At 38.7% G+C, this 16135-nt stretch overlaps 1 protein-coding gene across 6 annotated transcripts in view; it reads right to left on the bottom strand.

Moving 5' to 3' along the window:
* The window catches only part of Herc3 (HECT and RLD domain containing E3 ubiquitin protein ligase 3), a 136360-nt gene that overhangs the window by 26155 nt on the left and 94070 nt on the right, over positions 1 to 16135 (bottom strand). For all 6 annotated transcript variants that reach the window (XM_063247266.1, XM_063247268.1, XM_063247269.1 and 3 more), the window contains 7 exons: positions 14598 to 14621; positions 14417 to 14506; positions 12892 to 13062; positions 10940 to 11083; positions 9792 to 9958; positions 5905 to 5971; positions 5362 to 5444 (listed from right to left, as the gene is read on the bottom strand). In XM_063247266.1, the coding sequence (XP_063103336.1) occupies positions 5362 to 5444; positions 5905 to 5971; positions 9792 to 9958; positions 10940 to 11083; positions 12892 to 13062; positions 14417 to 14506; positions 14598 to 14621 (746 nt within the window). The remainder of the gene's footprint in view (positions 1 to 5361; positions 5445 to 5904; positions 5972 to 9791; positions 9959 to 10939; positions 11084 to 12891; positions 13063 to 14416; positions 14507 to 14597; positions 14622 to 16135) is intronic.

The following is a 16135-nucleotide window of genomic DNA, read 5'->3' as shown; positions in this document are numbered from 1 at the left end:
GTCGGGCAGTGTGCCAATGACGTGGAGGTAGAGCAAGGGCTAGGAGATGGAAATAAAAGATACCACCTGTAGCCTCTGTCCCAAGGGGAGAATGTGCCTCTCCAACAGCAGGGGCCTCCGCAGTGACTGAGGTGTACATAAAAAGTTTGTGGGGAGCAGAGAAATGGTTCGTTTCAATTTAGCTTCTCCACTGAGCCAGAAGGGTTTCCACGTCCCCGTGCCTCAAAGGCCACATGTCTTCCCTCAATCAGTGTCATGTGCACTGTGGATGCACACAGAAGTGCCTCTTCTCTGGGGACTGCAGGACCCTGTTGCCATTGCCTGCTTCAGCACTACCACATCAATGTAGGTGCTACAGACCAAGCAATTCCATCTGTTTGTGTGGAAAGTGCTGGTCCTTAGAACACAGGGCAGAGGTCATTCAAGTCAGGTTCCAGTCCTTCCTTGCTGCTTAGTAGAGGCAAAAAGTACCTCCAGGCAGGGAAGCAGAGCCAGTGAGTCGGCACGGTGGAGAGACACCAGTCTGTGACATCACTTGCCTACTACTACTGGGATATCCCATGGTAAGCAAAAGAGTGTACTTGGGGGATGCAGCAACCTCCTTCAAAACAAGGAAGCAACCGTATCATGGGAAAGGTGCCATGTGCATCCAGAAAAGCCCCAGAGAAAAGGAAGACCTACAAGGAATACCTGGTCATTGCAAGAGGCAACCAAGCACAAAGCAGCGGACTGCAGAAAGGGGCTCTGCCAGTCTAACTCAACCTTAGGAGGGTAGGTTCACCAAAGAGCTGGGTGCTAGGGAGGCCAAAGAGTTCAGCCCTCATGGGGATCAGGAACATAAGCCATCAATATGTAAGAAGGAAAATCAAGCACAGAAGTAGCTCTTCCCGTGTTCTCTCCCGTGTTCACCTTCCTTCTCAAAGGTGTGGGGAAAAGAGTAAGGAGTTAAAGAAGCAAGGAGTTTGGATTGTCTTGGCTTCATCAGAGCTAGTGCTGAGGACTAGCTTTTGGCACACCCAGCCATTCACTGCATCCTACATGGAGGGTCCCCTTTCTTTGGGAAGGAAGTTTTCCCACCAACATTAACCAGTGTGCTGCTGTTGGAGAATCAGCCATGCATATGCTTTCTGGGATAGAGGACCATTCTTTATGGAGATTGAGGCCTGGATATGTAGCCTTCTTCCTGTAAGCCACCTTCCCAGTCACAGAAAGTCACAATTTTTTTTCCCTGCCAAGAGATGTAGAACTGGGAGGGATGACAAGTCATCTTCAAACCTGCAGGGTAGAGTATATCCCCTGGGTGTCGGGTTGGGGCGAAGGGAAACAGGTAGAGCAGCCTCCCTCCTTTAGTCCTGATCAAGGTGAAGACACAAGTCCATTAAAACAACGCTTGCTTCCACTCCGACTTCTTTCTCATGGGGAGTATCACACTCTCCATTCCTGTCTTGGAAATAATCATCATGCCAATCTTTACTATAAAGCAGATCCTGGTGCTTCCCGCTGCTATGCTGAGACTCGTAGGGTGACCCCTCTCTAGACCTATATCCTTTCCCAGAGGAGTTCCCCTGCTGGCACCCACACTGTAGGATTCAGCATTGATGTCATGGACACAGTCCTTAAAAGAGTCACAAGATGAAGTCACGCAACACTCACTGTTGATGACCATGTGACTCTGAAAACTGCAATGGCTATGAGCAGTGTCATAATCGTATCTCTGTATTTCCTTGCTCTGGCTCCAGACACCACTTTGGAAACAGCACTGCTGGAAACTGCTCTTTCCACTTCATGATCTCTTCATATCTGGCTTCACTCACTGTAGAGGACAGAGGGCTCAAATCTCAGCTGCAGTAGTGGGGACAGATCTTCATGTACACAGGTGGAGGAGGTCCCACTGTAACATCTGGTACAGGGAAGAAGGCTGGATCTGGTGAAGGCCAGTGGGATGGCCCCAGGGGGAGGTATGGTCAGATGAAGAGGTAATGGAGTAAGAAGTGACATGCAAATGATGGATGCCAGGAGGAGACAGCTAAGTAAGAGAAGGCTCAGTGCAATGCTCGTCATCTGAAGGCCATGAGGTTGTCATTGGGACATCATCATACAGGTCAACCTGGTCAAAGTTACTGAATTTAGGCTCCTGCTCTAGTCCATGCTTTTCTCATTCTTCCAAGTCCTTATGTGCAGCTGTTGGAAGCAACCAGTGCAGAGAACCTGCCTGACAAGTAGAATGGCACTGGTTTAACTCCTCAGGTCCACTCTTTCTGATGTGATTCCAGAAGAGATAGAACCCAGAGAATGGACAAAATAAGACACCACCCATCCCCACCTTAGCACCAGCTGTGATCTTTCCTCCCAGGCCCTCCTGGCCCTGTTGTTGGGGATACACTGGTGGCAGCAAGTTCAGATAAGGCATTAAGTCCACAAACCAGTCTCTTCCCAATATTTTATTACATCATACAAGTTCAGCATCCCTAGTCTGGAAACCTGAAGTTCAAATGCTCCAAAATCAGAAACGTTAAGTACAACATTATGCTCTAAATACTTCAAGATCTGAGAACTTAGAAAGCTGAAATATTTTTGATCCCCAAGCAAGAGACCATCAATGTGTACTAGCCTTCTAGATGTTTCTAAAACTGTTAAAAGACAGAAAAACGTCTGGTAGCTTTTTTTATCATTTCTGTTTTCAAGAGGGAATGGAAATAAACCAAAGCAGATCACCAGGAAAAGATGAATTTCATAGATCTCTGCTCTTTGCAATGATTTACAGAAAGAAACCAATTAAAGCCCAGAGTGAGTTCGAGATTGAATAGTAATTCTCCAGCATGCTAACAAACTTCCTCCAGAGTAACTGAGACCCTGCGCTCCTCTGTCCAGCCTCCCTACCTCCCAGCCCTCCCAACTGGAGAAGCCTTTGTTCATCTGCCTGTGAAGCTGCTCTTTCTTTAAGCCAAAAAGCTTCACCTCTAGCCTATTACTGATGCTTAAGTCCTCATCTCAAGGGTCTGCATTTTATTTTAATTATATACCACCTCTAAGGATGTATATATTCCTAGTCCTTGTTTTTTATTTCTTTTGTTTCACCACTTCTGTCTTTGTGGTTCTTCTAAGTGACCTTGAATTCAATGGTGATTGAGGTTGCCACAAGTAACTAAACAGAACACTCTTATAAGACTCCTTTCTTCTCCTTTTACAAGACACGTGTAAACTTTCTGCTCTAAATATAATATCCTGGGAATCACATACATGTCAAAAGCAAAATATTTCAAATGGAACTTTTCCCTCTCAAACTTACTTTATATTCTTTCCTGGTACTCAACTGTCCAAATTAGAAGCCTTAGCAATACTATCAATATTTGCCTTGCTTGTATCATTCACACCATCACACAATTGTGCCTGCTCACTACATACCCAACTTTGTATTCTACCACCATCATTCCAGCCCTACTTTTTTTTTGTTTTGTTTTTGTCTTTTTGAGACAGGGTTTTCAGGCTAGTCTTGAACTTACTTTGTAGCTTAAGCTAGCCTCAAACTTGCAGCAATCCTCCTGCTTCAGCCTCTCAAGTGCTGGGATTATATGTGTGTGCCACTCTGCCCAGCCCAACCATTCTTTTCTTGAGCTACTCCATCAGCCTGGGTCCCTGTGTACCTGGTCTGTTTCTATAAGGCCACCAAAGTTAATCTTTATGAAACTGACACTGAGAGGCTCTGATAACCTCTCTCTAACACTATGGCACCACCCTCACCCATGCACTAGTCCCCAGCTTACAAATGCTGAACAGCCTCCATCATCTGTAACCCTTTGAGTCCTGATTCAAATTACTCCCTGTGCCTGAAATGTTCCTCACCCTTACATTCTTTTAAATAAATAAATTAATAAAAACTATCCAGCCTCTCATCTGCAGTATGGGGCACTTTGCCTGTAATTCCTATCATACACACAATAACCAATGGCAATCACTCATACACACAATTCTCAACACATCGCAAGCTCCTCAAGGTCAGAAGTTTTTTTATCTCCTATACCTGGCAAAACGCTTAACACACAGCAGGTATTCAATGTTTGTAAAGTAAATTAATGTACAGGCAGATTACCATAGTTTAATACAAAAGCAAAAAAAAAAAATCAAGTACCTTCCTCCTCTAAACAGAAAACTCACATTATGACCTATCCTGAAAAATTAGATGTACCTGATTTTTTTATGAAGCAGAGACAACAAATTAATTCAAAGCCTATATTACAAATTCTACAGCAATAAAAGAGAAGCAAGCATCCTGTGACACTCTCTCTCTCAAGCATGCACGTACACACGTACACACGCACATGCACACACACACATACTCACACACTTGGGAGTTTTATCTACAGATTTTGGCTATACCTCCCTCCTCAGGGCATCACAAAAACTCTAACCTCCAATGCCTTTCCCTGACTTCCCTTATCTGACAGTGGATAATGAGGCCCCATTTCAGGAATCCTGTCCAAAGAGGGAGGAAGGAATGCTGCAGAGAGATTGAGAAGAATCTGAACCCATGAGCTTTGTTAGGTTTCACTGATGTATATTAGCATCTATCTCCATAAAAACCCGAAGGACAGAGTTCAGGGAACTTTCATGCGCTGTCCATGTGGAGGCCTCTAGAAGATGACTCAAAGGAAATGCCAGGCACCCCTATTTTGGGTAGGCATGTCTAAATCAAACTGAATTAGAAGATACCTAGCAGTTACCTGACACAAATTAGTTGCCTGGTTAGTAGTAGGGAAAAAATTCTCACACCTTAACTGAGGTTGTAAAAGTAGAGTAAGAGAAACTAAATCTGAGTTTAAGTTGGTTTTTCCTTTGATGTATACATACTTTTATAACATTTGGGGAGGAGGGTATTTTTTTGAGACAGGGTCTCACTGTGTAATATAGGCTGGCTATGAACTCACTATGAGGCCCAGACTGGCCTCAAACTTGCAGTGATCCTCCTGCCTTAGCCTCCCGAGCACTAGGATTACAGGTGTGCACTACTACACCCAGCAACATTCACTTAGTTAATACCTATTTTTTAATACCTATTTTTTTCAACGTTCACTTAGTTAATACCTATTTTTTTGTAGCATTTTTCTCTGTTTCACAGATGAGCAAAGTGACAGCAAACAGTGTGTGTGACTGACCCACACTTAAGGCCAGTAAGATGTATAGCTAAGTAGATATGGCACTTGCTCCAATATTAAGAATTCATTATAAGTTGCAAATTCTTGCTCTATAACACTTCCCTCTTCTGCAGAGGGGTTAAAATGTCATTTCGATCCCAGGCTTAAAAGTTAAAACTGAAGAAAACTGCAACATCCCCATCTGCCACAGTGCATAGTCACAACTAACCTGTTATCTCTGCACACGGTCACCTTGTCTCCACCAGGAATCAGCTTCTTCTGTTCGATTATGCCATAGCTTTCTCGGCAGATCTACATTTAAGGAAGAACATAAGAAGTTTGAACTTTGTTTATATTGACCTTTCTAGAGGTTTTAGGAGTAAATATACTTAGAAAATTTGGAGAGCAAGAATCAGAGTCAGAAAATACCAGCACCATATTTTAAGGTAGGGAGTTGCCAATGAATGCAGTCAAGAAAAAAATGACATAAATTCTCAAAAGGAAATACTTTGTGCATGTTAGGAGTGAAGAAAATTAATGCTTAGGTAATTTTCTTAATTGTATAATCATTCATTCAACACTTTTATTCAGCTCCTATAACACTCAAGGTATTACAAGTAAAATAATTCACAGAAATCCCTTTGTTGCTTGACTTAGTGAAGAACTAATATTCTTTACTAAGTTCTTATTAGTTCTTAGTGAAGAACTAATGTAATTACGACGTGTAAGAAAGATGACAGATCATCACAGTAATCAGTATGGAGATTCTTACCGTGAAGTTGAGGCAGAAAGTCTCCTCGACGTCTTCTCCAGGATAATCTAAAAGTTCTTGAAGACTCCTAATCATAAAATGACATAAAAGGAAAAGGGACAAATCAAACATGGCACTCACTAGTGCTTCCATTGCAGTTACTGTCTGAATCATTTGCAAGGAAAAACTAAAACATAAGATTCTAGAACAAACATAAATTGAGACTGACAAATCATGTACCTATTTCCTAAACAGAATTGTGAGTAGACTGTACTGTTTTTTCTTTCCTATCGACAAATCATAATAGATATACAGGGAAACTCAGAAGAATTTAATATCTGACACCATTTTGTTTTCTTAAGCCTGGTACTGTATTATTGTACACATACACAAGAGAATATGGTACTGCAGACAGGCTTCACTCATATTACTAAGATAATCTTTCCAGCATTTAAAAAAGCCACAAAATTACTTCATCCACATAGGAATCTTAATTGCATGTTTGGGCTATAATCCCAAAAGACAGAATCCTAAACATAATCATGAATGTTGAAATCCTGAAAGGTCAAAATCTCTAATGTCCAAAATTCCAAAAGTTGTAATTTTTGGAAAAGTAATTTTAAAAATTCTTTAGAGCATGGATGTAGTTCAGCAGAGAAGCACTTGCCTAGCATACAGAGGACTCTGGCTTCAATCCCTAGCACTGAAAAAAAAAAAAAAGTCCTTAAAAAATATTTATTTACACTGTTTAAAAGGGACTTGAGAAGCATAAAAATATTAACAGTCCTTCATAGACCACTTTATACAATAGGCAAATAATACACATATTTTTGCAATTATGAACACTCAAGGATGCAAAAAAGTTATACAAGTATAAGAAACACAGAAAAATCATATTCATTAAAAAATAGGTCAAAAAGTGAAATATCCAAATAGTAAGCTGGTTGGTAACTGTGAGCACCAGCTTCATAATCATGGCCATCTGAAATATGGTGATGGGCAACCTAAGCCTTCCAAACAGCTGGATCAAAATGTATGATGGTGGAACACACCTATAATCCCAGCTATGAGGAAGGCTTTAAGGAGAAGGATCAGAAATTTGAGCCCAGCCACGCCACCTTTGAGACCTTGTCTCAAAACAAAACTTTGGAAAAGGATGAGAATATGGCTCAGGTAGCATGCTTGTCTAGCATGCCCAAAACCCTGGATTCAATCTCCAGGATCACAAAAAACAAAAGAAAAAAAAGTCACAATGGGTCACCATCACATACATAGTTATTCAAAGAAATTTTGTGTTTCACAAATCCAAGTGAACAAAATCCAAGTGAGGAAGTTTCAGTAAATGAAGAGATTATACACAGTAACATGGTAATTCACTTTTACATACCTAAATTTGCAAAACCTACATAAAGTGGAAAAGACTCCTTCAAAGTTCTAACACAATTTTTGTCTCCAATATAGGTAATCGTGCAAAATCTTAAATACCATTTAGTAGTTTGCTTAATAATGAGAAGACTCTGTATGATAGATACCTCACTATCTATATGGCAGACAACTCCAGTGATTTCCCTTGAATGCAAACAATTGCTGCAACTTTGATTATATGGAGACTTATTTTCTTATACTGATATGTAGAGAGCTGGCTTTGGTATTTCCTTCTCTCTTCAATTGGCTCTAAGCAAATAAGCAAATAAGGCTGGTCAAGGTACTGGTATATAATCTCTAAAGCCCACAGACAGTCTCCTGTTTCCTCTCATAGTGTTCTCTGTAAAAGATATGAACATAGCGGGATGTTAGGGCCAAACAGCTCTGGGAATGTCAACTGGGTATGAGTCTCAAGGTAAAGAGGCTATGACTACCCAGGGCACAAGAGTTTATATATCAAAAACCAAAGCAACAGTCTCCTAAAACAATTCAGTTGCTACCTTTGTATTGAATGTGCTGAATTATACAAATTGACCCTTCTGCGTATCTTTATCTCTGCATTTTGCAGAGATGCTTTTCTCCTTACCTGGTTAGCTAGCTCAAGTTACTCATGTAATCCCCAACATCCTCACTGTTACTCATCCCTGAGCCACTCCCCTCCTTCACAAGATAATAAATTCTGGGAGAGGCTTAGGATCAGGGCCTTTGTCTGCACATCCTCACAGGGATTGGATTTAGGGCCCCTTGGCCACCCTTCATTTGGAATGTGTCTTGGTGTTTTTACTCTTGCTGTGGGTTGCATTGGAGGTGGTAGATTGGAATTAACTTGCTGGGATTCCAATAACATCTCAATGGGATTACAAATATAACTTTTTGGATTGTGAGGAAAACTAGAAAGAGGATTACAATACTTAAGTGACTGTACACAATATTTGGGATTACAATAACTATCTGTTACACTAACGAATGGTAAATCACTCTTAAAAGAAGAATGTGTTTATGTTAACAAGATCATATCCCAGCTCTTAAGATAATCCATGTTTGTAACTAGACCTGATTCACACATTCCTCTTTAGTGAGTTCCAGTATTACAATTCCATCAAGAGTTGCCAAGATGAAAATGCCTAGCATGGAACCTGAATCTGCGGTCAGTTAACCAGCCAACATCATTACTTAAAATATATAATTCTCAACCTAACTGCAAAGTCTACAGCACAAACTTTTGTCACTGTCTAGACTTCACTTTCAGTAACTAACACATTAATACTACCTTGTTCTTCTTTGCCATTTTTTAACAGTCCTTCTAAATTTTCTCTTCCTCTCTTGGTGCTCCCACCCTTCCAGTGCTACGCAGTTTCTCGCTACTGGTATCCCACACCAGAGGTGTGAAGGTCTCATTACTAGAAGGTACTACAGGGACTATTCTTCCACTTCTCTCTATAAAGAGGATATTCCTTCTGCTGAAGCTGCCTTTTTATGTACTTCACTAATCTGAGAAACTCAAGCATAAAAGAAATTTGAAGAGCCAGAAAGAGAATTACATAAAACATGACTTTACTACTTCGGAAAATAGTCTGGCAGTTCCTCAAAAGACTAAATATACAATTATCATATAAACCACCAATTTCACTCCTAGTTATGTACCAAGAGTACTGAAAACTTATGTCTACAAAAACACTTGTACAAAAGTGGTCATAGCATTATTCATAATAGATCAAAAATGAAAAAAAATCAAATATTGATGGACAAATAAAATGCTGTATATGTATAAGGGAGTATTATTTGGCAACTTAAAAAATTAAATACTGATGAATGCTACAACATTGACGAATCTTTAAAAAAATGCTAAGCTAAAGCCACCAGACACACAGACAACATATTATATGTTTCCATTCACATGGAATAGGCAAGTTCATAGAAACTAGGTTAGTGATTGTCTAGGGCTGGAGAAGGTAGGAGACTATGGGTTAATAATAAAGGGTTGCCAAAGTATAGCATTTTAAAGAATGATAACAATATTCTAGAAGAGACTGGTTATCACCACCACCTCATACAACTATGGGAATACACTAAAGTCATGAAATTGTGTGCTTTACAAAGGTGCATTGTAAGGTATGTGGACTATCTATCAAGAAACTTTTTGTTTCTTTTCAATATTCTCTGGCCTTGTAATCTCTGGACTATGACAAGTCTCAAACCTTTTATGTTTTGTTGAGGATAAAGAAAGCAGAGAATGCGCTGTATTCCTGGGCAGATACGACTTTTCTTTCCCTTTTTTTGCCCTGTGTCTTTACAGGGACACAGACAGTGCTTCAAGTAATCAGTTGTGTGGCTATGTTTTAAAACAAAGCACATACAACGAAGTCTCCAAGGATTCAATAAAGCCAAAGTTGTGCATATGGTATTTTCAGCCTTAAATCCCAAAGCCAGAGACAATCAGAACAGTCACCCACACCCATCTGTGTATCTTTTAAGCTTTATACCTTCCTTCAGTGGGTGACAGTTCCTTTAAATCTTCCAAGCCAGGTTTTACATTCAGTAACTTCTTGTAGAGAGCCAACGGGAAGTGGAGATCAACCACAGTGGAATTGTAGATTGCCAGTCCACAAGTGATGCCGATCAAATGAAACCAGTTATGCTCCACAAAACACTGTTTAGGATACATATAAATGTGTTAAAGAAATGCAGTGTTTGCAGCACTCAAAGCAATGTACCATTCATCTCAAAATATTTCCAGAATAACACATTAAAAATCACATGCATATGGTGACCTCCTGAGGCAGAGAAACATCCCTGACAAAAATACTCTTATTCCCCAAAAGATGTAAGTGGACCCATGCAATCATTTATGGCCTTCCAGTGATGACAATAGGAACAGCCGACGGGGCTGACCACAGAACTTTCTGCAATGACAGACATAATCTGTTCTGTGCTGCCCCATGTGGTAGCCACTAGTTACACATGTCTCCTGAGCACCTGAAATGTGGCTAAAACAACTGAATAACTGGATCAATATAGTTTAATTTAAAATGTAAATAACCACAGGAGGCTGCTGACTACTTTTATTTTTGAGACATGATTGCACTATGCCTCAGGCTGGCCTTGAACTCACTTTGTAGCCCAGGCTTGCCTCAAACTCACAAAAATCATCCTGCCTCAGCCTCCAGAGTGTTGGGATTATAGATATGTGCCATCATGCCTTGCCTTTTTTTTTAATGTAGAGAAAAAACTTATAGGGGGGAAAAAAGACTTAAGTTGTAAGCTGAATGAATATAGAAGAAAAAACAGTCTTTTAATTTTTAAAAATTAAGTATATATGCCAAGATGTGTTTGACTACTGACTTTCCATATGTTATAAAATCAATTTCTTTATCACCATGATGTTACTTTTACTTTTTGTAGATTTTAAGACCTGGATCACACCTACTAGAAATAGCACAAGCCTGATAAAATTCACTATGAGATCTTGACAACAGGTACAAAATGAAGACCAGTCTTCACTTTATTGCTTAGACATTTTAAATGACCTCTGATATACTCTCCTTTGCAAAGCTAGAAATCAGGAGATTGATCTAACAACAAAAGGAGGTTTAATTCAATCCATTTGTAAATTGTAAAATGACTAACTTACTGTATCTGAAAACCACAAGAGATTTGAATCCTGATAGTAGGTAAACATTCCATAGATGGGATTCAGAAGTTCTTTTAACAGTAAAAGAAAGAATTCCTTTGTGACACCACCAGCATCCACTGCTTCTTCCCCATCGAAAATTACCTTTAAATCACAGTATGAAAACAGAATTAATATTTCCGGAAACTCTAAACTTGCGGGGGCTGCACTACGGACGAAACTCAGGAACTTACATGAGCTAAGCCAGTATTCTACCACTGAACCATATCCTCAGCCCTGTTTAACTCTGATATTTTGAAAAGGGTCTCATTTAGTTATTCAGGCCACATTCCTTCCTCAGCCTCCCAGGAAACTGAAATTATACATGTATGCCACTGAACATGGCTAAATTTTATCCTGTTTTGAAGACCCTTTTCTAAAGCCAAAACAAAGGAGAAAAGACCTAACACAGCATATACACTGATACAATGAAAACTACAAGGTTTATTATTGATTTTGCTGACTGCATAAATGTTTAACAAGATACTTATAGATGTATATAACTTTTACTAGATATTCCAGGGGATACAAAGGAGATCAGAAGTTACCATATATCTACAGAGAATTTACCACCTATTTAAGAGAAGTAAGGTAAATATAAAAGGATTAAAAGAATACATTTAACTTTCAAAGAATAAAGTATACAACAGAGGTAAAGGCTTTGACACAGAGTAAAAAAAATGATGTACTTGAAAATGGGAGCTCTCTTGAAGAAATGACAGAGCTCTTCCAGTCATAGAAGCATGGAAGGCACTTAAGTAGACAGAGACACAGACTCTGCCAGTGGTGCAAACAAGGCAGGCTGGACCCACCGTGGTCATTAAGAGTAACATCTAGAGCAAACCAACCAATGACACTGAGTTTACCATATGTTAACACTTAAAAGCCTGTTAACTTAATCCTCCACAGCAGCCTAAGCACAGGGGTTACCATTATTATCCCCATTTTACAGGTAATGCCTAACCCAGGCCATGGTAAAGACACTAGAGAAAACTTCTTTAAGGCTATGTTCCTGGTTGTCTAAAGCAAGATAGATATTAAGACTTCAGTTACACAGACACCAGCAGAAGATATAATTCAGACACGCTACAATGCATGCACAGCCCTATCTCAATTACTGACTGAAAACAGTGGCAAAAAGAAAAGGAATATTAAAAATATAACTCAAAACTTTTTGAAAGAATAACCACACAGACTAGTGAGGCTCACGCTACTTATTAGAAATTTTAGAAAGGACTAACAACATTATGAAAATAATCATTCAATTTCCTACCTATTTCTGAAACCAGTATTTACAAAAGGAATGGAAATAAAGATATAAAAAATGTACAACTTTAAACAACTTCAAATAATTTACTAAATATTTCTAGAACCCCTACTGTGTACCAAGCATGCCACCAAGCCCGAGGTACAGGAAGTACTAATACAAACTTGTGGTCTATGGGAAGAGACAGTATTTTAATAATTTCAGGTTGCTAAACTGCATTTCCTAACAGACTGACAGCCTCACTGGCAATCTCTTAACTTTTTTATTCTCTTATTTTACCCACTTTCTTCTTAAAAATCTCTGACATCCAAAAAACTTCCTACACAATAGTTCAAGACCTACACCCAGGTAAAGCTTCACTTCTGGTTGTTTGCTTATTTTGGTGGGGCTAAAGAAGGTATACCAACGACATCAGAGGAAGTCACAGAAGGGCCTGTGATCCCTCAGATAATCCACTAGCACTTTTATCTTTCATGTGATGCTGCCCTGAGATGCTCAGTGATTTTACAAAAGAAAGTGATTCTTATAAAATACATGACAGAAATTATGAATGCTGTATTTCACAATTTTAATAAGATCTTTGCTGCCTGCACTGTTTAATGAAAACCTCCAAAGGCATTTAGAAGTATACAATGAAGAAGCTCACTTTGAGAGGCTTTTTCAAATCAATGTCAGAATGAATGCTCAGCTCTCTTAGCGCATCTCCAACAAGGTTGCTCCTGCGAACGTGAAGGACGAGGAAGGGGCTTCTGGCCAGCAGAGGCTCCAAGGTGAGAAGCATGAAAACATTCTGCAGGTTGGCTCCATTGACTGCTACCTGGAATGGCACAGCCACAGCACAGTTACTCAAAGTACCCTGGAGGACAGAGGAGCAGCCTGGGAACCACACGGGGCTGACTGCACTCACTTTCAATCTGCCCTTTTACCCCTTAAGGTTTTCAAGTTACATGTCCTTCACAGCACAGATCTTTTAATCTGGTCTCCAAAAGACTGAGAACAGTTTATGATTCTATAGCCAGATCCAGAAAAATGATTCTGACTAGCTGATTAAGTCCAAAATAAAAATGTACTTGAAATAAAAACCATGATTTTCAAAATGGCAGATAAGAAAACCTAACAAAAACTTGTTAAAAAGGTGTTCACTTTGTGAAAAGTATCCATTTCTCTGGAAGACCTTTGAATTGTCAATACCATGGGTACATTTGTGAAAACAAAAATACAGAGCCAGAACTAGAGAGACACAAAAAGGCAGATATAGAAAGAGACTGCTGAATGGAAGTATATGTATCTACCAATAGTAGAAATTGATAGATTTAGATTGCTAATTCAAAAGTGCCTCTGTAGGCTTGCTGTAATCGATCTTTCCATTCAATTAAGATGATAAAGATCCATTTAATTATCTCTCTTTACATCCAGGTTCGGCAAACTCTGGCCCCATGTATCAAATCTATCATGCTGCCTGCCTTGCAGGGCGAGTACGTGTGTACTGCGGATGAGCCCATAGTAGGCAAGCGCTCTACCATTGAACTGTATTTCTGGCCTACTCTTTTTAATTTTCAAATTACTTAAGTTTACACACATCTTTTCATCTGATCTCTGAAACACAGATTAACTGAAACAATTTATGAATCATAACATTTATGCTCATATTCAGGAAAGTGATGTAGGCCACCTGAATTGCCCAGTTTGGCTTCTGAAAAGTATGCTTCTCCCACCTCAGCCTTCCAAGTTTCTAGAATTACTGGCATAAACCACCATATCCAGCTTTTAAACAGTTTCTGAGGTAACTGTGAGTTTTACATGTTTAAGTGGTAGAAGCAAATGAAGACTATTTCCCAACTGAAAACTGTATAAAATTCAAATTTTGATGTACATAAAATTTATTCAAATACTACTACTTACTCATTTATGTATAATCATTTCTTATTTTAAGGACAGATCACAGTGTCCACAAAGCTTGAAATATTAACTATAAGACCATTACCAAAAATATTTGCTACTCCCAGCCTACATAAATGTTCATTTACATGTATGTATTATACTACTTAAAAAATTTAGAAGTTCTAGGAGTTATAATGAAATTCACTAAGATACCTTGTCTCCTGCCAGGCAAAATTATAACTGAGTGTCTAAGAATGCAAAAACACAGCAAAAAGAGAGTATTTTTATACCTGCATCTGTAGTTCAGCATCCGTCTGTAACATTTTGGTCTTGGCTTGGGCATCAAAGATGAAAGGGTAGGAACAAAGTGTTACAGCATCCTAGCATAAAATAAATTATTGGCAGTATTACCGTATTCTACAAAGAGTACTGTTGGAAAATAGGTAAGTAAATTTAAAAATTATCATTTACCTGTATTATAGATGGTCTAGCCTTCTGTATAAAGAAAAAGAAAAAGTCTTAGTTCAACTGAAAAACCTAAATTTTTAACTCCCAAAATGTAAAATATAAACAATATATTTAGAGCATCTGACTATTCAGCCATGAAGCTAACATCACTTAAGTAGCTGACTAGGTTCTAATTTGAGAGCGTAGACTGGGCGGGGAGGGATTTAAAAAAAATTTTTTTTTAAACTTTAAAGACAATTCACTAATCTCGTAATTCACAGCATTAACAGAATTCTCTTTACAAGAAACCTAATTCAAAATAGAAGCTAAACAACCTGGACTTAATAAGTTAATGTTATTGGGGTAAAATGGTGAGTACTCCTTATCTAAAATACCTGGAACCAAAGATGTTACGGATTTTTTCAGATTCTGAAACACTTGCACATGTATATAATGAAAAATTCTGGAGATAAGACCCAAATCTAAACAGGAAATTACATACTTTCTCCACAGAGCTGATGGAGATTTGCTACAAAATTTCAAGGTGTAAAATCTCCCACCTGTGACATTATCTCAACACTGAAAGTGTCAGATTTTGGAGCACCTGGGTTTCAGTTTTAGGATACTCTATTTGTAATTAAAGTTAATTTTCTGGGTTATCCATGCTTCATGCTACTTCATACACACTTAGGAGGAACCAAGTACACAGAAGGATATCTGGTACGCTGCCTCTGACTCAGCATTCAGGCCAATAGTTGCCAATGAAAACACCCCATCGATGCTTGAATCTACCAATAAATTTCTGAGAAAAGAACTGGGATCAGCCATGAAAAAGTATATCTTTCATGTATGGCACAAGAAGAAAAGGAAATCTCTTCTGAAAATGTGTTTAAGTTATGTAACAAACATCATTAATTTAATAGAATCCAAAAAAAAAAAAAATCAACCAAATAGATCATGGTGATCTACAGGAATATTTCTCAAACAAAAAACCATGAATTTATTCTCAGAAACTTGAGAATACTCTATGGCTTTTAAAATGATCTTGTGAACAAAATAAAAACACAATCTGAGTAAGCTCTTCAGAATAGTATATAACCACAAGATTTACATTTACTACAATGATTGTACTGGAACCATATGAACCCTGACTCGTTCAGGGGTAATGAGAAAAGAGGAAAGCAGCCTTGCCAGGTATATGCAGTTTTACCATGGAGAAGGCCAACGCAGTTCTGGCTTGTTGCATGAATGAAGCTTAGAGCAGATGAAAGGAAGAAAGAGAGCTGAGTCACCCAGGGAGACAGGCAGTGAACTTGGAATGTAAGAGCTCTGAGTTGATAGCTGGAGGTTCCCACACACAAGGCAAATGGGATTTAGTTTCAGATTGCAGGTTTGCTCATCACATTAAGTCTGTGAAGCTAAGATACATTTTATTGGTTTTGCTCATGTTTTATTTGTAAATTTGATTTGGTTTTATAATTAAATACTATGAATAAAAAATATACGCTTCCTTTTATATTTATGCATATTTACATAAAATCACTTAAAGATAATTTTAATTA

This window comes from Cavia porcellus, unplaced genomic scaffold (genome assembly GCF_034190915.1).
Source record: "Cavia porcellus strain 051 isolate PalLab524CR breed Dunkin Hartley unplaced genomic scaffold, mCavPor4.1 scaffold_4, whole genome shotgun sequence".
Classification (NCBI taxonomy): domain Eukaryota; kingdom Metazoa; phylum Chordata; class Mammalia; order Rodentia; family Caviidae; genus Cavia; species Cavia porcellus.
The sequence above is the reverse complement of the archived record's forward strand: the minus strand, read 5'-3'. Positions and strand labels throughout refer to the sequence as shown.